Source organism: Notolepis coatsorum, assembly GCF_963971535.1.
Source record: "Notolepis coatsorum genome assembly, chromosome: 19".
NCBI classification, from domain to species: Eukaryota; Metazoa; Chordata; class Actinopteri; order Aulopiformes; family Paralepididae; genus Notolepis; species Notolepis coatsorum.
This window is the reverse complement of record NC_140183.1, coordinates 25,352,530-25,373,504: the sequence shown is the minus strand read 5'-3', so window position 1 is coordinate 25,373,504 and position 20,975 is coordinate 25,352,530. Positions and strand designations below refer to the sequence as shown.

General features: G+C 44.1%; 1 protein-coding gene across 1 annotated transcript in view; it reads left to right on the top strand.

Annotated features, from left to right (window-relative positions):
* Positions 1 to 20,975, top strand: part of znf407 (zinc finger protein 407) — a gene marked incomplete at its 5' end in the record, with an annotated part of 224,625 nt that overhangs the window by 39,654 nt on the left and 163,996 nt on the right. The window contains one exon of the mRNA XM_084336581.1: positions 5,524 to 5,690. Coding sequence (XP_084192707.1) covers positions 5,524 to 5,690 — 167 coding nt within the window. The remainder of the gene's footprint in view (positions 1 to 5,523; positions 5,691 to 20,975) is intronic.

The following is a 20,975-nucleotide window of genomic DNA, read 5'->3' as shown; positions in this document are numbered from 1 at the left end:
GGGTTGAATATGCCTTTGAGATTAGAGCCAGGTGATAAAGACGCCATTTTAGAACGGCTCCGTCTTGGGCGAGATTAAACGAGCTTAAAATGTCCCCGTAACGCTTACAGGAGAGCAAGGAGATACGGATATCAGCGTCAGATTCATCTTTACGGAATATATAGATTGATATGTAAGCCAAGCACATTTCCCTCTATCCCTCCTTCTCCATATTCCCCTCCTCCTTTTAAAACCACCCCCCCCCCCTCTCTTCCAGTAAGGAAGATGTATGAGTGTGAATTATTGATTGAGACACATGCTACACGCTGCTTGGATTCATTATTTGTTCAGGTGAGTGTCATGCTGCTCTGCTATGAAACAGATACCGGGGGGATTAAGCGACACAATCAGGCCTTTAAAGACAAGGCTCTCTCCCTAAAACAACAACAAGACGAATGCTCGCTAGGACCTGACTTCATTTGTTTACGACTCACACATTACTCATTCCGTGCCTAAATTATGGCGCGGGGACTAAAGATTAATTTGAGCCTGGGATTTTCTATTGTTTTTACTAATGTGCCTTACTTGTAGCTTAATAAAACAAGAGATGAATACATGGCCCGGCGCGGCCTGCTCTGTGCTGGAAGACAGCTTGGTTTGACTGTGTAGACGTCGGCATGTGCAGAGCATCAGCAGAGACAGAGGGAGACCGTAGATTCACCATTCAAGAGGTTTATTCATCACATACATACACAAGACATATTGAAATTAAGGTGGCCATGGCCGCTTCGATTGTGCAAAAATACAAATAATAATAGAATAAAATAGAATAGAAATAAAATAGACAGGCGGCTACGTGGCGTAGTGGGCAAGGCGCTCGCCACGAATGCGGAGACGCTGGGCTCGCTGTTCGAGCCCAGCGCTCCACATTTGCTTTCAGTTTAGCTGGTCGTTCGTACTAATACACATTGGCCGTATTAGGGGGTGGGAAACTGATGGGTGGGGATCGGGCGTTGTGGACAGCGACTCTACAGGTCGGTTGGTGCGCCTGCGCAGTAGAATCAGGAAGTGTCGGGGGCAGCGTGAGCCTCCCACGCGTTACTCCTCGCCACTGAGAGATCGAGCTGCGCAGGTGAAAAGATGCGATCTGCTGTTTACCTCAAGTACCGGAGGGGACTTGTGCTATGTATGACTTAGTCCACATTGCAGCCGGCTTGTGGGAGGCAAGAAACAGCGTCCGTGACAGGGGAGGGGTTGAATGGATGATACGAAATTGGGATGGGAGAAAATATAGAAAATGGGAGAAAAAGTGGATAAAAAAAAAAAGAAATAAAATAGACATGATAAAAGTACTAAGATAAAATACAAAAGGTAATGAGTCCTATGTACACTACTATACAATATACAGTTATACTCTATGCTATCCTAACTATACTATACAAAATCATCCAGTTATGTTGAGTTTTTCCTTTAAAGTTACCTTTTTTCTTTCCTTTAAAGTGACCTCTTCTCATGTGATTAAAGTGACCTGTGGTGTGTTTGTGTGTTGAGAGAGTGCAGAATGCGTGGTGTGTGTGTGTGGTCATGTGTGCTTGTGTGTGGAGAGATCAGTGTTCTGATGGCCTGGGGGAAGAAGCTGAGCCTGAGTCTCTCTGTTCTTGCTGTGTGTATGCGGAGGCGCTTGCCTGACCGCAGCAGCTTGAACAGGCTATTGTTGGGGTGGTGAGGGTCCTTCATTATTCAGTAGGCTTCTGCATAGAAAATAGACACATGTCCAGAGCGTCAGCTGAGAGAGAGAGAGAGAGAGAGAGAGAGAGAGAGAGAGAGAGAGAGAGAGAGAGAGAGAGAGAGAGAGAGAGAGAGAGGAGAGAGAGAGAGAGAGAGAGAGAGAGAGAGAGAGAGAGAGAGAGAGAGAGAGAGAGAGAGAGAGAGGAACACTTTGAAGTTAGAGAGAGGGAGACAGAGCAGGTAATTTAAAAAAAAGTATTCACTGTCACATCATACTTTATTGGATGATATTGAATGAAGACACATCATCCGTATGCCCTACCGCAGGGGTCGCCAATTAGATTTGCCCACGGGCCAAATTTTCCCCAAGCCATTGTGTGGCGGGCCAATGATAAGTGAACATTTTTTAACTGTAAAAAAAAAAAACGACATATACATGTTTGCACTGTCTTTTTTCTATTATAAAGTGCCTCTCAGACAGTGCATTACACATGAACAGATCAGTAATTTGATTTTAATGCAGGTGCTCGCATTATAAATCTAGATCAGTAGGGTGCATTTGATTTTAAGCACCACAGCGGACTATTATACATACATCGAATGTATTATTATTATTATTAAAACACAACACTCACCGGCATAATGCAGGCAGCCCTGCCCTGGACTTGATATTGTTTCTGCTTCGGTCCTCCAAAATCCATGTTAATAACATGTTAAATGTCCACTCGCGTTGAATGCCCACCCAACTTGAACACAGTTGCTTGCTCGTGTTGCCATGTCAACAAGCGAGAGTCACCGGTTGCTTATTGCAAGAGTTACCTGTTGCGATAAACCCGTATTTTAAGAATGACACCTGTTTATTAAAATAAGCTTTATAGGTTGTAGGCTCCTCTTCTGGCTCATCATATTTCCCCGTTGCATTGCAAAGAAGTTATTCAAAGACGTTTGTTTTGTTTTTGCAAACGTTCGCTCGCCGGCATCCCAAACGCGGAAGTGAAAGTGAAATTCCATTGGTTCTCCCAGTCCATGTGACCATTTCTAGCATTTCAATTGGCTATAGTGACAGCCATAGATATGATGAATAGATAGATACAGCTTCAAAAGACACTCTGGCGTCACAACGAGTGAATATTTCCTGCGCGTAAAATAAACATCATATTCTCAAAATAACCTGACGGGCCAGAAATTATTGCTGGCGGGCCCATTTCGGCCCGCGGGCCGCCTATTGCCGATTCCTGCCCTACCGGATCAAATTCAAGGAATGAATGACAGGCATAACTGATTAAGATGAGTTGATAGAAGAAAGAAAGTTGTCTTGCTGCCTCCTCTCAGTCGACGACTAACGCTTCTGTAGTTGATCTTTAGGTTAGTCTATTTTTGTATGCTTATGTTTTTTGAATGGCTTAATTCATTAATTAATTCCAATTATTTCCTGATATGCACATATTTAGCATCACAATTATATACACAAATGTGTGTCTTTAACCTCTTAAGCCCTAGCCATATTTTCTAAAAATTTGCCTAAAAGTACATACCCAAGTAAATGGAAGAGAAGGGAACATTTGCATGTTCTTGGTATCTAGGGACATATATGGATCTCAATTTGCAATTTGAGATATGAATATAGAATATAGAATATCAGGCCTATACATTACCTTATTATGGCCAAGTCATACATCTATGGATTGGGCCAAATCTCTTTCCAATGGCAGAGTTAAATCTGGATTTAGTACCACCAGGCGCCAGTTACAGGGCAGCAAAGACTGTGAATGAAATCTACTGTAAATACAGTTACTTTTGTATTATGTCCATAGCTCCGCCATTTTTTACCCTTCACAGAAAGGTAAAGAAACAATATACGTTGTATTTTATGGCAATAATGTTCAGGTTTGTTCGACCTGTGAGATATAATCACAAAAATAATGTCAATATATATTCTTTTTTACGTCAGCCGGCTGCATCTTTGACAGCGGCTGGTGTGAGCTGGGTAGTGTATTTTTATGAAATGTCGACGTCCATCGAAAGCCCTGGGAGATTTGTATATGCTCATATTTCGCTAATAACACTTAAAATCATTGGTAAACAAACGTAGTGCTGAAAATATACACTTTGACTGCTGTTTTGATAGGGTTAGGGTCTTTACTCTTGGCTACATTTGAAAAAGAAATGCCACATTAATTAATACAGACTGTATTGATGATGTGCAATAAATCTCAACCCGGTACCGGGCCGATGGGTTAATAAGCACACGGTTTTAATTCGCCTCTTTGCAGAATTACATTAATTTGTCAGAAAACACTATGTGGGGAAAGCTATTTTATAGCAATCGATGAAATATAATATTGGATTAGTCAAAATGATTTGATTATTAGTTGACTCTCAATGAGAACTCAGAGTTAAAGGAGGTAAAGGAGTGTTGTAAAGAAGGATTAGGAGGTAAAGGAAGATTAGGAGGTAAAGAAAGATTAGGAGGTAAAGGAGGTTAGGAGGATTAGGAGGTAAAGGAGGTTAGGAGGTAAAGGAGGATTAGGAGGTGAAGGAAATTTAGGAGGTGAAGGAAATTTAGGAGGTAAAGGGGATTAGGAGGTAAAGGAAGATTATGAGGTAAAGGAAGATTAGGAGGTGAAGGAAGTTTAGGAGGTAAAGGGGATTAGGAGGTAAAGGAAGATTAGGAGGTAACGGAGGTTAGGAGCCAAAGGAGGTTAGGAGGTAAAGGGGATTAGGAGGTAAAGGAAGATTAGGAGATAAAGGAGGTTAGGAGGTAAAGGAGTCTAGGAGTCTAGTTAGTACTAGGGGGCTAGGAGGTAAAGGAGTCTAGGAGATAAAGGAGCCTAGGAGTCTAGTTAAGACTAGGGGGCTAGGAGGTATAGGAGTCTAGTTAGGACTAGGAGGTAAATGAGTCTAGTTAGGACTAGGAGCCTAGGAGGTAAATTAGTCTATGAGTCTAGTTAGGACTAGGAGCCTAGGAGGTAAATTAGTCTATGAGTCTAGTTAGGGCTAGGAGCCTAGGAGGTAAAGGAGTCTAGTTAGGACTAGGATGTACTGTATAGGAGGTAAAGGAGTCTATGAGTCTAGTTAGGACTAGGAGGTAAAGGAGAGTTAGGAGGTAAAGGAGTCTAGTTAGGACTAGGAGGCTAGTAGGTATAATGTTGCTAGCTGTTCATTTAGCCCTGGCTAAGTGGTCAGAGACCCCTGGACAGGTGAACTCTGATCTCCTCATCGGCCTTGCAGGGGGTTGTGCGTGTGTGTGCGTGTGTGTGTGTGCGTGTGTGTGTGTGTGTGTGTGTGTGCGTGCGTGCACTGTAACAGAATTTCTCCAGTCCTCTGGGCCCTGGCGCAAAGCAGAGAATAAATGGTAGAGGTGGCAGCCAGGACAGAAAAATCAATGCCTGCTTATACAGACATGACACACCAGGAGACCCTGCATTGTGTGTGTGTGTGTGTGTGTGTGTGTGTGTGTGTGTGTGTGTGTGTGTGTGTGTGTGTGTGTGTGTGTGTGTGTGTGTGTGTGTGTGTGTGTGTGTGTGTGTGTGTGTGTGTGTGTGTGTGTGTGTGTGTGTGTGTGTGTGTGTGTGTGTGTGTGTGGACATGCAACTTGCAATAATTTGGTCACATGCGTTGTGTTTATGTGTGTAGATGTGTAGACAGTCATTTTTGTGTGTGTGTTTGTCTCACCACCTCACAGGAAAGAATTTCTACTTTTACCTCAGCTTTGGGAACAGTAAATAACTCTCTCTCTCTCTCTCTCTCTCTCTCTCTCTCTCTCTCTCTCTCTCTCTCTCTCTCTCTCTCTCTCTCTCTCTCTCTCTACCACAGGAGGTTTGAGTGTGATGTGTGCGACCGCTCGTTCAGTGAGAAGTGGGCTCTTAACAACCACATGAAGCTACATACGGGAGACAAGCCCTTTAAGTGTGAGTGGCCGGCCTGTCACTACGCCTTCCTCAACCTGTCGGCCATGAAGGACCACTACAGGACACACACAGGTGAGCCAGCCAACACCCACTGCTCCATACACATGTACCATACACCAGGGCCGCATTCCCCGTACCTGGTTCAACTAAGTCGATCAAAAGTCCCATCAGCCAGCTTAAATTAACCCGATGATCGATGTCAGGCTATCTTGGTTTCTAGAACGCTGATTCGGTCTCGTTATTTCGAACCAGACTTCAGTAATCAGGATAATTGCGCTTGGCCATTTTACCTGAAAAGGTCGAGGTGTCGATCCCAGAAAACCATGATTTTCTGACGGCATTGATTGATTGATTGATTGAAAACTTTATTAACAGATTGTAGAATATATCGCAGACAAGTTAAATGCTTATCTATAGGCACATTTTAAGTCCCTCATTACCCCAATCAATCAGATTATATTTATTTAAATGTGCCTGCTGGCAATAGGCTTAATGGAATGAATAATCGAATGAGATCTTGCTAGCGAACATAATTATTTCAACTCTTTCAGAATAAGTAGATAAAAACAAGCCCAAAGAGTATCTAATTGATACGAATGAATAGATACTTATGAGGATATCTGTACTGTATGCGCTTAGGTATCATGTAATATATAAATACATCGTTCCCAAAGTTTTCAGGCAGCGATCCCCCGAAATAACGGTGTCAGAGAGCCGCAAATACAGATGTTCCGATACCATTTTTTCCTTCCCGATCCGATTCCGATACCTAAGCTTTGGGTATCGGCCGATACCGATACTGATCCGATACCAGTGCATACATTTAAAAAATATATATAAAAATTATATTATATAAATTATAAAACTTTTATTTTTTACAGCTACTGTTTTATATATACTGTTTTTTAGTAATAACTAGAAATTAATGGTATTTATTCAACAACAGGTGATTGTATAGATTAGTATTAGTATCATTAATTGACAACTATGCTAAATGAGTTCACCCACGGAAAGGTTGTTGGGACATTGTTTCCGCACGGACGTTATACGTTGTTGCACTTGTTGTTGCACCAGAAGGCTCTGGGTCAGTTAGCTAGTAGCAGAGGCTCTGTTGTGATTTTTAATGCACAATAAATATTCAACATTCTCTTTTGAGACTCCGCCTCAGACTCTTATCCTTTCGCACTAAAAGCTAAACATTGTCACCGGTATGGCTGTCCGCATTATGTCATTAATTGTGTGCATGTGTGGGAGAGGTCGATCAGTGACGACACTTAGGTTAGCCAGTTAACGTGAGCTACGTTAGCCAGTTAACGTGAGCTAGATTGAAAGACAATGTAATGTTACTGGTGAAAAAGTGATTTACCTTGGAATACTCCTTTGCCAACTTGCTGTACTTTGCTTGCAGGTCTGCAGCCATTATTGCTGAATTATGAATAGCTCCAACTTTAGCCAAGGTAACGTTAAGCTAAAACTAGCTTTTCAGCTAGCTCTTCAGCTAATGCTAATAACACCAGCAAGCGAACACATCAGAGCTCCACGTCAACACCGCTCTGTCGGGACGATGGCATTTAAGAAAGTATCTGCTGTTAAAATGACAAACTCATTTTATCTCAGATTATCTGATTAAAAGTGTTTGTAATTACTAATTTGTAATGTAATCCAGTGGAGTTGGAATTACCCCAACTCAGTGGTATGTGATTACTTTCGGTTACTTTGGGATTACTTAAAAGAATATGTAAAATAAAGCTATACAATATGAAGTCATTACGGAGTCTTCAGCGACAACAAGGAACCATTACTTAACCCTTTCACTACCACACTACAGACAGTTTTCACATCAGCTTCCTATTTTGAGCCAGATCTTGCATCAGTGTTTTCTTTCTTTCTTAACTCAATCCCCGCCAACAACGTTTATATACGTGTTTGGCCGACAACCGTTGAACGCCAACCACGTATATATACGTTATTCGATATTTTTATTCATTATTCATCCGGGGACCTCTGTGTTACCATAGGGAATGAGTCTGAGATCGCCAAAGTGCAATACCGGCCGCATCCAGCTAGACGCCGGTATCGAGCACCCTTTAAAACCTTGTATCTTGGCCTGTGCAACGGTCAAATGTCACCGGGCTCACTTTTCCTTGTCGCGCGAATGGAGCGGTTCTCCCGGTTCCATTGAAGCGCGTCAAATATCCCCGATCCATATGTTGTGGTGGGTTATGCCGTGGACCAAATGGACATCGGATGTACCAGATGGCGATCAAACAATTGGAATATTATTTTTGGAATACTCCCGATCACAGGTAAATTGGTCTGACGCCAATTTTAGCTTGATTGTGCAATGCTTTTATAGCGACCGTGCTGATAAGCGTTTTTAGTGTTCAATACGAATGCCGTTACTGGTAATCAAATAATCAGAAACGACCCGCCCCCCCCCCCCCCTTCTTTCATGCATTCATGATGGAACATAATACCTATAATATAGATTTTATTTGGGAATAATAACGTGTACAGGCAAGAAACTGCAACGTTTATAGTAGAATTGACAGCCTATAGCCTATTACTCAGCCTTTCAGGAATTACCCCAGACCACGCTATAACGATACTTATATTCACCACGGTATAACACGGGAACGTATGGATGTAAACATTTATTCTTTTTCACATATTGAACGATAGATAGGTGATGTCAAATGGGCCATAGTATTGTATCCATAGCTATAATATAGAATATAGTTATAACTCTACAAACAAGGTGACGCACTCCTATCTTTTAAAGCGTGGCAGTGCTAGAACGGGGCCCGGCGGCCAATGAGTTAAAGGTGCTATAGACAACATTTGTATATAAAGTAATAATTTATTTTTATTTTTAAATAATACATCTACAGAGCTTTTAGAAAGGTGAGGAATACAAGTATTGCTCTCCCCCCAAAACAGTTATTGATTAATTAATTTATCATTAAAAAAAAAATCTGCAGGTCCTAAATTAATGTTGTTGTTTACACGTTGTGTGCATGTATCCCCTCCCTACTTCCCATTTCCTCATGTGGTATGCACCTGATTGGATAAATGTCAGAGTAACTAAATGCCATTTTGATGCCCTAGCTGTTGATTTCCACCCTGCTACACATTCTGCCCCACAGTGATGATGTCAGACTGGCTCTTTGGAGGTACTATCAAAGTCTGTCTAGGAGAAAAAGAAGATAGAGATACTCTGACATCACAGTTTCATGTGGGGTAGAGTGGGCAGCAAGGTAAACAGATACTCTGACATCACAGTTTCAGGTGGGGTAGAGTGGGCTGCAAGGTAAACAGATACTCTGACATCACAGTTTCAGGTGGGGTAGAGTGGCCTGCAAGGTAAACAGATACTCTGACATCACAGTTTCAGGTGGGGTAGAGTGGCCTGCAAGGTAAACAGATACTCTGACATCACAGTTTCAGGTGGGGTAGAGTGGCCTGCAAGGTAAACAGATACTCTGACATCACAGTTTCAGGTAGGGTAGAGTGGGCTGCAAGGTAAACAGATAAACTGAATGCAAAACCCATGGGTACAATGTCCACTTAAAGTCTGGAATTCTGTCAGAGCGGAATATAAACCACAAGACAAACTAAACATAGTATAATTAGATTGAGTGCCTATGGCCCAGATGTTAAGCCTAATCACTTGGACCTTAGATAAAAAAAATTGGATAGCCAAAAGAATAACAACATGTATGAATAACAACATTACTCAATAACAGATCAGGGACAATTCAAAGATTGCCAAACTTTGAAAGGGAAAATATGCGCTGGAAAATACTTTTCTCTCTACACTCACGTCTTTATTTTGACCAAGTTGTTAAAAATGACCTACTAGAAACGGACGACCCAGTGCTGAAATAAGTTTGAAGAGCCTATTTGTCAACCAGAGGTATTATATCCAGACTTCATGAACTACAAAATCTCCCTCCACAGAGTACGTTATGAATAAATGGGTAACCGGAGGTAACTTTGAGATTTCAAAGGAGGGATAGTACAGTCATTGTGACTCGGTGTAAACACACCAACTCACATACATGGAGAGAATTTGGATCAGATGTTTGTTTTTTACTCCAAAGCGGAACGCACAAAACTTTACAGGAGGGCTTTCAGCAAGCTTGAGACTGTTATCCCTTTTACACCGGCCAGGCTCCGTGCTGGAGCCGGTTCCCGAACGTAATCTCGCACCGGCCATCGCGTTCACACCGGGATTAATTGGTTCAGAACGTGACAAATCGGTGCTCAGCTGGCACCGGAAAATAGTTGGTTTTTCCTCAAAAAAAACGTGACATCATCAGTGGGCGTGTCATATTCTAGGCTGTGAAGACGAGTAAACGGGGGAAAGTAGCGAGTCGGCATTGCACTCAACCGATCCATTCAACAGGAAGCCATTTGTGACTGCTCTCAAAACGAGATTAGATTTATGTGTATTGTTATGATACAGCACAAGTACAATACACGATCCAACCATAGTGGATAAAGAAATGCTCCAGAAATGCGTGGAGAAAGGCTTAGCGAGCCTCAACGCGCGAGCGCACACACAAAAGCACACACGCACACACACGTACTGTTTGAAATTAATCATTCCAGCAAAGTAGGCTTCTATTATTCGAATGACTGTTTTAATGGGTATCATAGTAGTAAGTCCTACTGTAGAACATGACATATTAGCATGACATCTGATTTATTCATGCCAATGCAAAAAATTTGGGATTAGTCACTCACAGTTAACATCTGACCGATTAGCTCAACTGGTAAGTCCGCTGGCTGTGGATCCTATGGTCACAGGTTAAAATCTCTTGGTTCCAAACGTTTATTTTTATTTTTTTAACGTTAATTCATTTATCCACTCTGGTTGGATGGTGTATTGTACTTGTGCTGTATAATGACAATACATTTTAATCAAATCTCATTTTGAAATCGCTACCTGTTGAGTGGATCACCATGGTGCAATGCCACACCTCCGAAGCTGTCTGCCACTGTCGTGTCCATAGGCAGCGTAGCGATTTCAAAATGAGATTCGATTCAAATGTATTGTCATTATACAGCACAAGTACAATACACCATCCAACCAGAGTGGATAAATGAATTAACGTAAAAAAAAAAAAAAAAAAAAATTGGAACCAAGAGATTTGAACCTGTGACCATAGGATCCACAGCCAGTGGACTAACTAAGTTGAGCTAATCAGTCGAATGTTAACTGTGAGTGACTAATCCATCATTTACACTTGCCAATTGCGTTTGTCCCTAATCTTTAGTATTGGCATTAATAAATCAGATGTCATGCTAATATGTCATGTTCTACAGTAGGACTTACTACTATGATACCCATTACAACAGTAATTTGAATAATAGAAGCCTACTTTGCTGGAACGATTAGTTTCAAACACATACAGTACATGTGTGTGTGTGTGTGCTAGAGCTGCTGCGATAACCGCATTACTGCGGTATCGCTGTTGCATCACGCCCACCGCAGAGTTGGGCTGAATACCGCATCACCGCTGATTTTTTTAATAATAATAAAGTAGCGCCCAGACGTTGGACTTGAGGCTCTGCAGATATACCCTACTCGGTTCCAAGCGACCCTATTGGGTAGAAGTGCTACCAGAAAAGTCATGTGAAACATTGCAGACCACTGATTGGTCAGAAGAGAGACGCGTCACACATTGGAGTCTCTGAACAAAAACAGAAAGCCGCCATCTTTACTGCCTCGCTAAGGATGTATTTCATTCAGGATTTGTTTGCGACAGCACCAAGTGTAATAAACAGAAAAGGATGGATTCACTGTGTATTCGGCCTCATTTATTGATGAAACAAAACCGACATCAACCCAATTTACCACAGAGCGGAAAGTTTAGTGTCACAACAAGATCGCTGATGTGTTAAGTTTGTTGTTATTAGCCTAATACTAACGTCAGCAGATATACACAAGAGGTAACGTTAAACCCGGGTTGCTTGGTAGAATAGACACAATGAGGTAACGTTAGCTTTAGCACAATAGACACAACGAGAGTCTGGTTAATGTTGTTATTGATTGATTGATTGAAACTGTGTTAAACTCTGGCTTGCTGCAAGCCCTCGGACATGCCCACGGAGCTTTCAGTGTACACAAGCGGCCCCGCCTGCATCCCCACACGGAGACAAACAGAGTTTTTTTTTTTTGTGTGCGCACTGTGCGGTAATAACCGCGGCGGTAGGAAATATTTCGCAAATTTGTGCGGTAAGGAAAATATCAATACCGCGGCAGCTCTAGTGTGTGCTTTTGTGTGTGCGCTCGCGCGTTGAGGCTCGCTAAGCCTTTCTCCACGCATTATTTTTACCTCCGCCTGAGTAACGCCCCCGTTGATGACGAGACGGTGGAATGTTGGTTCTGCTTAAATGGGTGTAAACGCGGGCTGGTTCGCCAGAGAGCACCAAGGTTCAGAGGGTTCAGAACGGAGCTGGAGCTTGAACCGGAGCCCGGGCGGTGTAAAAGGGCTATGTGTGGGAGCCAGGAAGCCCATCACTGGCATATTCTAGGAATGCTCAATAATAAGACATATTCTGGTCAGAGATGCACAAAATATTGGAAGACAATATTTAACACGGAAATACCTTTCCAGGTTTGCACCTTTATTTTAGGGGAAGTTGACTTTCACCCAGAGTACTTCCAAGGAATATTTATGTGGGGTTCTGATATCTGCCATTAAAAAAGCCGATCTCACTAGGCACCCCACAATAGAGGAATGAAATATACACATAATGGAAAGAATTACAAAGTTATGGTCAAAATAGGTACAGCCAAGGCTACAGCTTTTGGAGTTAACAAATGAATAAGGTCGCCTGGTCTCCTAACCAATTTGTTATTTGTTATACAAAGTTAGTGGATTGTCTCCCAACATATAAACGTAATCTTTGTTGCTATACATCCCTCTTTTTAGAATGTAAATAGTTATTGAAAGATGTTGCTTGAAAAAAAAAAAGGATAACGAGAAGAGAAGGGTTTTCAATTCATGCTGTTCATTTGTAGCAGACTTCTAATGCTCTTTGTAACAGCGAGACTGTTTATTTGTAAGGGGTGAAATATTCTCAACTATCCTCTAAATATAGAATTGAAAAAAAGAAAATCCTGTATCCCCAGGTCTCAGTAAAGTCACACACAGCGATCCTAGAGCCAGTGTCATCATGCTGTATCCCCAGGTCTCAGGGAAGTCCCTCACAGTGATCTTAGATCCAGTGTCTCCACGCTGCAGCCCTCTCCCTCAGGTCTCAGTGAAGTCCCTCACAGTGATCTTAGATCCAGTGTCTCCACGCTGCAGCCCTCTCCCTCAGGTCTCAGTGAAGTCCCTCACAGTGATCTTAGATCCAGTGTCTCCACGCTGCAGCCCGCTCCCTCAGGTCTCAGTGAAGTCCCTCACAGTGATCTTAGATCCAGTGTCTCCACGCTCCCTCAGGTCTCAGTGAAGTCCCTCACAGTGATCTTAGATCCAGTGTCTCCACGCTCCCTCAGGTCTCAGTGAAGTCCCTCACAGTGATCTTAGATCCAGTGTCTCCACGCTGCAGCCCTCTCCCTCAGGTCTCAGTGAAGTCCCTCACAGTGATCTTAGATCCAGTGTCTCCACGCTCCCTCAGGTCTCAGTGAAGTCCCTCACAGCGCTCCTTGATGCCCTTTTAAGTCAATGACAGAAGCGGCAGCAGGCAGCGGCCTGACAGCCTGACGGAATGCTTGCAGGAAAACCTTCCATCCGTCATGCGGGGCCTGCTCAGTGTGTGTGAGCCGGAGCGAGTGTGTATGTGTGTGTGTGCGTGCGTGTGTGTGTGTGTGTGCGCGTGTGTGTGTATGTGTGTATGCGTGTGTGTGTGTATGCGTGTGTGTGTGTGTGCGTGCATGTATGTGTGTGTGTGTGTGTGTGTGTGTGTGTGTGTGTGTACATGCGTGGCTCAGTCTAGCTGGATGTTATTTTAAATGTGTTTTAACAGTGATGTAACGCCAGAGCGCCTCCAACATAATTAGACCTTTTATTTTCATTTGTTTCCAGCCCTCATCATTCCCCGTCAGCCGACTCGCATCACTCTGTCACATACCTGTCACCTGCAAAGAGGGGCGGGCGGTGTGTGTGTGTGTGTGTGTGTGTGTGTGTGTGTGTGTGTGTGTGTGTGTGTGTGTGTGTGTGTGTGTGTGTGCTTGCTCTTGTAATTCCATCCTTATGAGGACCACATGTCCTCACTAGAATAGAAAGATGAGCTAAATCCTTTTAAATGAGGACATTATGGATGGGGGGGTTAAGTTTAGGGTTAGGATACTGTTAAGGGTAAGGTTAGGGTATGGAGCGAGGACATTTATGTAGCCAATGGAATGGAGTCAGCGGTCCTCACAAGACAAGTTACAGAAGAGTGTGTGTGTATGTGTGTGTGTGTGTGTGTGTGTGTGTGTGTGTGTGTGCGTGTGCGTGCACGTGTGCGTGTGCGTGTGTCAAAGAGAGAGGGGAAGAAAGAGTGAAAGAAACGGTGACAGAAAAAGGAGGTGAGGAAAGAGGAAGGAGCAGACAGACTGTGATGGAAGGAGAGCTAGAAAGATGGAGAGATAGTAAGTGAGAGAGTGGATGAGCGGAGTGGGAGAGGAACGAGGGATGGAAAGCAAAAGAAAGACTGACTCTTGACTCTGATTAGTGCCCCCCCCCCCCCCACGCTCTGTGGTGATGCTCCGGTCGCCTTAATGGCCGCCGGTAGACGCTGAGCTGCAGACGCTGTCATTGCAATAACATTCCGACGCGCCGACACACTCTGAAATATTCTGGGCGTGTGTGATCTGTTTAAAGGTTATAAATTGCCTCCTTCGCGGGGCTAAGCTGCAATACTAATAAAATAAGTAGCAAACTAAAAGTTGAACTCATCTCTGGCGGCGACACGTCGTTAGTAATGGATGTGATGTGAGTAACGCACGGCGCTGTGTAGGGACTGGATGAGGCTTGATCACAGGACTGTGTCGAGGTAGGTAGATGAGACACAACCTCACGGCGTGGCTGTTTGATTACACTTAGGTGTGTGTGTGTGTGTGTGTGTGTGTGTGTGTGTGTGTGTGTGTGTGTGTGTGTGCATACGTGCCTATGGTTTATGGTATATTCATATATTCACGCTGAGTAATTGTGTACATAGCGAATGTTGTTAGGTAGAGCTGTCCTTGACAGCTCTTTGTCGAAAATAATTCTTTGTTTGACTAATAGTCATAGGATTTGCCCAATAATCGATTGGTTGATTTCATCGACACATCTGTAATATTGTAAAACTTCAATTAATAGTCTGTGCTTTTATTTGTGTAAAACTTCAATTAATAGTCTGTGCTTTTATTTGTGTAAAACTTCAATTAATAGTCTGTGCTTTTATTTGTGTAAAACTTCAATTAATAGTCTGGGTTTTTATTTGCTTCAACCACTGAACTCAACCATATATTTGTGGTAGGCATCTATATGGGACAGGCTGGTAATTCCTTTAGCACAAAAGTCTCACTCAGCAAAGATGGGAAATACTGTAAAATTATGTATTTAAACCAATATGAATATTAAAAATGTAGTTATTGGAATAACGTATCAATTATTATATAGCTCCAAGAGACGGTGCTAATGAATGTAGAGATAATTTAGACTTTGTTTTCAGTCGCTTCTTGCTGTTCAGTTCAGCACTGGACAGCGCCCATCCCACACACACACAGCAGCTCGCTGTGCAGAGAGCCAGACATTCAGCACTGGACAGCGCCCATCCCACACACACACACAGCAGCTTGCTGTGCGGAGAGCCATACATTCAGCACTGGACAGCGGCCATCCCACACACACACACAGCAGCTTGCTGTGCGGAGAGCCAGACATTCAGCACTGGACAGCGCCCATCCCACACACACACACAGCAGCTTGCTGTGCGGAGAGCCAGACATTCAGCACTGGACAGCGCCCATCCCACACACACACACAGCAGCTTGCTGTGCGGAGAGCCATACATTCAGCACTGGACAGCGCCCATCCCACACACACACACAGCAGCTTGCTGTGCGGAGAGCCAGACATTCAGCACTGGACAGCGGCCAACTCTCACACACACACACCCACACACACACACTCTGTGCAGAGAGTCAGAGAATATAGTGCTGCTGCTGGGACACTGTCTGAGCTATCTTGGCCAGTTTGGGCCACTTGGGGATTATGTTCACCAGACATTATGACCCTGCAATGTAGTTTACTTTAGCTTGTAATGAGCTTCCTCCCACCACACAGTCTGGACTTTTTACCATCTTGAATTTCAGGTTGTATTTTTCCTCTGCCACCATGATGATCAGCAAATGTGACTGACGTTTCACAATGTCAATGGCAACCAGATAAACTATTAATGGTGACACAGCTTCTAATTGAGACCAACCTTTATTTGTCAACCTGTAGCCACACCCGGCCAATAAAAGGGACAGGCGTCTATAATATGGAACTTTTAATTTAAGTTTTACGGTATTTGAGTTTCCCACATGCAGTAATAGAGAAGGGACTCTTTAAATATAGTGGTTAGATATGGGCTTATCATGTTTCAGGAAATAACTGATTTAGCATGAAAAAAAAGTGCAAATCTACTAATCGACTAACAAAGTCTTGATCGATTAAGACCAACCCAACCGATTAATTGTTCCTCCTCTCTCTCTTTCGCTCCCCTCCCTCTCCTCTGTCTATTTCTCTCTCTCTGTTTTGCTCTTTCTCTCTATCTCCGCTGTCTATTTCTCTCTCTCTCTTTTGCTCCCTCTCTATCTCTCTATTTCTCTCTCTTTCTCTCCCCTCTCTCTCTTTCTCACCCCCTCTATATCTCTTTCCTCTCCTCTCTTTCTTTATCTCTCTCTCTGTCTCTTTCTTTCTTTCCTCTCTCTCTTTCTCTCATTCTCTCCTCTCTTTCTCCTCTCTCTCTCTCTCTCTCTCTCTCTCTCTCTCTCTCTCTCTCTCCATATCTCTCTGTCTCACAACACCTCTGGTTCTCCTCCCAGCCTCGTAACAGGATTCATTGTTCCTCTCTGATTTGTGTGTTTTTTATGTTAATCACTCTCCCCTCTCCTCCTCCCTCCTCTATCCTCTCTCTTCACCACCAGTCTTGTCTGAGGAGGAGGAGGAGGAGGTGGAGGAGGAGGTGGAGGAGAGGGAGGGGGGGGGTACATAGGGTCGTCAGCCGCCAGGGTCATTTGTAACAGTTGATGAATGAGCGACTCAAATAAATAAATAATCGTGAGGCGTCCGACCTGCCCGGCTTCTCCCCGGCTCCTGGGTGGGTGGGGGGGGGGCTTAGCGACAGGGCCACAATTGATTTCCTCATTGGTTCAGTTTGTCGCTTAATCTGGCGATATGCTGATAAATCTTCGCACTTTGTCAATTAATTTCCCTGAAAAATGAGGCCCAAAATGGCGGGCACATCAATACAGCGGCGGATTCTGTGTAAAAAATTAAGCGGTAAAATTAATTGCCCTCCCATCCGCTCCTGCTAAAACATAACTAATGAGGGAGGCAATTATAGCCGCATGCAGACTCCTCCTGGGTTATTTAAAACACAGATACACACACACACACACACACACACACACACACACACACACACACACACACACACACACACACACACACACACACACACACACACCTACACACACACACACACACCACACACACACACACACACACACGCATGCAAAGAGAGGTTGTATATTTTTACTTCAAAGTTCTTTTATTGTCTTGCAATAAGGCATATTTCATTATAGTAGGGGGAGGAGGTAAGATCATCTGAACAAAAGAAAGAGAAGCGCTGAGCCAATGGAAACAGAACAGCTCAGACTGACCTCAGAATAGCTCTGACTGACCTCAGAACAGCTACACTAGTTCAGTTATTCTAACACATTCCTAGTTCTGGGTTGTGTTCTAACCTGTTCTAAAGATTAGATATAACTAGTTATGGGTTGTGTTCTAACCTGTTCTAAAGATAGAACTAATTCTGGGTTGTGTTCTAACCTGTTTTAAAGATATATAACTAGTTCTGGGTTGTGTTCTAACCTGTTCTAAAGATAGAACTAGTTATGGGTTGTGTTCTAACCTGTTTTAAAGATAGAACTAGTTATGGGTTGTGTTCTAACCTGTTTTAAAGATATATAACTAGTTCTGGGTTGTGTTCTAACCTGTTCTAAAGATATAACTAGTTCTGGGTTGTGTTCTAACCTGTTCTAAAGATAGAACTAGTTCTGGGTTGTGTTCTAACCTGTTCTAAAGATAGAACTAGTTCTGGGTTGTGATCTAACCTGTTCTAAAGATCATATTTCCGGAGGCAGGTAGACTTCTGCAGGCCATTCAGATGAGTCTTTCCCTCATATTTGCCCATAACTCATAAGGCAAAGGCGCATAGAGCAATCCTTGTCTCATGTGTGCGTGTGAAAAACACATATGTACAAAATGACGGCACAAAAATACATTTTAGACAAGATAAAAAAAATAGGACATGCATTTGCTGGATCTTAATTCATATTTGATCTGCAATGCCTAGTTTGACAGCTTGATCTGAATTCCGTGAGCCAGGTGAGCAGAGGTTGAAGAGGCGGTCGAAACAACAGCTCGTTTGCATTTAAAGCTACAGACACAGGAACAGCCTGTGGATAACATGACTGAAACAGAGAGGTATAGAGGCCTCACTGAAACAGAGGTATAGAGGCCTCACTGAAACAGAGGTATAGAGGCCTCACTGAAACAGAGAGGTATAGAGGCCTCACTGAAACAGAGGTATAGAGGCCTCACTGAAACAGAGAGGTATAGAGGCATCACTGAAACAGAGAGGTATAGAAGCCTCACTGAAACAGAGGTATAGAGCCCTCACTGAAACAGAGGTATATAGGCCTCACTGAAACAGAGGTATAGAGGCCTCACTGAAACAGAGGTATAGAGGCCTCACTGAAACAGAGAGGTATAGAGGCCTCACTGAAACAGAGAGGTATAGAGGCCTCACTGAAACAGAGGTATAGAGGCCTCACTGAAACAGAGGTATAGAGGCCTCACTGAAACAGAGGTATAGAGGCCTCACTGAAACAGAGGTATAGAGGCCTCACTGAAACAGAGGTATAGAGGCCTCACTGAAACAGAGAGGTATAGAGGCCTCACTGAAACAGAGAGGTATAGAGGCATCACTGAAACAGAGGTATAGAGGCCTCACTGAAACAGAGAGGTATAGAGGCATCACTGAAACAGAGGTATAGAGGCCTCACTGAAACAGAGGTATAGAGGCCTCACTGAAACAGAGGTATAGAGGCCTCACTGAAACAGAGAGGTATAGAGGCCTCACTGAAACAGAGGTATAGAGGCATCACTGAAACAGAGAGGTATAGAGGCCTCACTGAAACAGAGGCATAGAGGCATCACTGAAACAGAGAGGTATAGAGGCCTCACTGAAACAGAGGTATAGAGGCCTCACTGAAACAGAGGTATAGAGGCCTCACTGAAACAGGTATAGAGGCCTCACTGAAACAGAGAGGTATAGAGGCCTCACTGAAACAGAGGTATAGAGGCCTCACTGAAACAGAGGTATAGAGGCCTCACTGAAACAGGTATAGAGGCCTCACTGAAACAGAGAGGTATAGAGGCCTCACTGAAACAGAGAGGTATAGAGGCCTCACTGAAACAGAGGTATAGAGGCCTCACTGAAACAGAGAGGTATAGAGGCCTCACTGAAACAGAGGTATAGAGGCCTCACTGAAACAGAGAGGTATAGAGGCCTCACTGAAACAGAGGTATAGAGGCCTCACTGAAACAGAGGTATAGAGGCCTCACTGAAACAGAGGTATAGAGGCCTCACTGAAACAGAGAGGTATAGAGGCATCACTGAAACAGAGGTACAGTATAGAGGAATCATGCTAGAATAACTTGAAAGACATCTGGGGAACCTCTGATACTGTACCTACATTAACCTGTTGAATATGAGTATTCTAGGTGACCTTTAAAGATAGTGCCAGTTCTGGGTTGTTAGCGGGCTGTGTCTGTGTCTGGATGGAGTGTGTTTTGGGAAGCATGGCGTTGTGTTTGTTACTGGTTAGTTTAAGTTTGTGCGTGTGTGTGTGTGTGTGTAAATGGTAAATGGCTTTTATCCAAAGCGCTTTGCAATTTGTTACTCACATTTACCCATTCACTCACACATTCACACACCGACGGCGGAGGCGACCATGCAAGGTGCCAACCTGCTCATCGGGAGCAATTAGGGGTTAAGTGTCTTGCTCAAGGGCACATCGACACGCTGCCCGGGAGGAGCGGGAATCGAACCGGGAACCTCCGGATTGCCAGACGACTGCTCTACCTCCTGAGCCACTGTCGCCCCCAGTGTGCGCGTGTGTGTGTGCGTGTGTGCGTGTGTGTGCGTGTGTGTGTGCGTGTGTGTGTGCGTGTGCTCCAGGATCAGGCCTCTTTATCCACCCTGAACCTGTGGTGCTGACAGCAGCGCGTCACTCCCCCTGCTCCTCGGAGGGCCGGCCGCCATCCAGCGCCAGATGAAAAGCACACATGTAATTTATCGCCTGCGTTTCCTCCTCAAGAATAATTGTGGCGACCGCGACTCGGCTCAGGAATCGATGGCTATGGATTTTTCTGTGGTGGGGTCTTGTAGCGTGGGGCGTAATGAGAGATGGAAGGGCGACGGGGAGGGAGGGAGGGAGGGATGAGGGGGAGAAGGGTGGAGCGAGCGGGGGAGAGAGGGATGCAGGGGAAAGGGAGGGACGGAGAGAGGGGGCAGAAGGGAGAGAGCAGGGGGGAGGGAGGGGTGGAGTGTGGAAGTGAGAGGCGGGGGAATGGAGAGAAGGAGGGAGTTGGAGAGGAGGGAGGGGTAGAGGAGGGAGGTGGAGAGAAGGGAGGGGTAGAGGAGGGAGCAGGGAGGTGGAGAGAAGGGAGAGGGAGGAGAGGAGGGAGGAAAGATCTGCCACTGTTTTTTATAGGAACTAATCTGGACCAGACCTGAGCAACTCCTGTAGATTTACATAACGGCGAGGTGGAGGAGTGATGAAGAGGTAGAGTGGTGAAGAGGAGGAGTGATGAAGAGGAGGCGTGATGAAGAGGAGTGGTGAAGAGGTGAAGAGGTAGAGTGGTGAAGAGGTGGAGTGATGAAGAGGAGGAGTGATGAAGAGGAGGAGTGGTGAAGAGGTAGAGTGGTGAACAGGTGGAGTGATGAAGAGGAGGAGTGATGAAGAGGTAGAGTGATGAAGAGGTAGAGTGATGAAGAGGAGGAGTGATGAAGAGGAGGAGTGATGAAGAGGAGGAGAGGTGAAGAGGTGGAGTGATGAAGAGGAGGACTGATGAAGAGGTAGAGTGGTGAAGA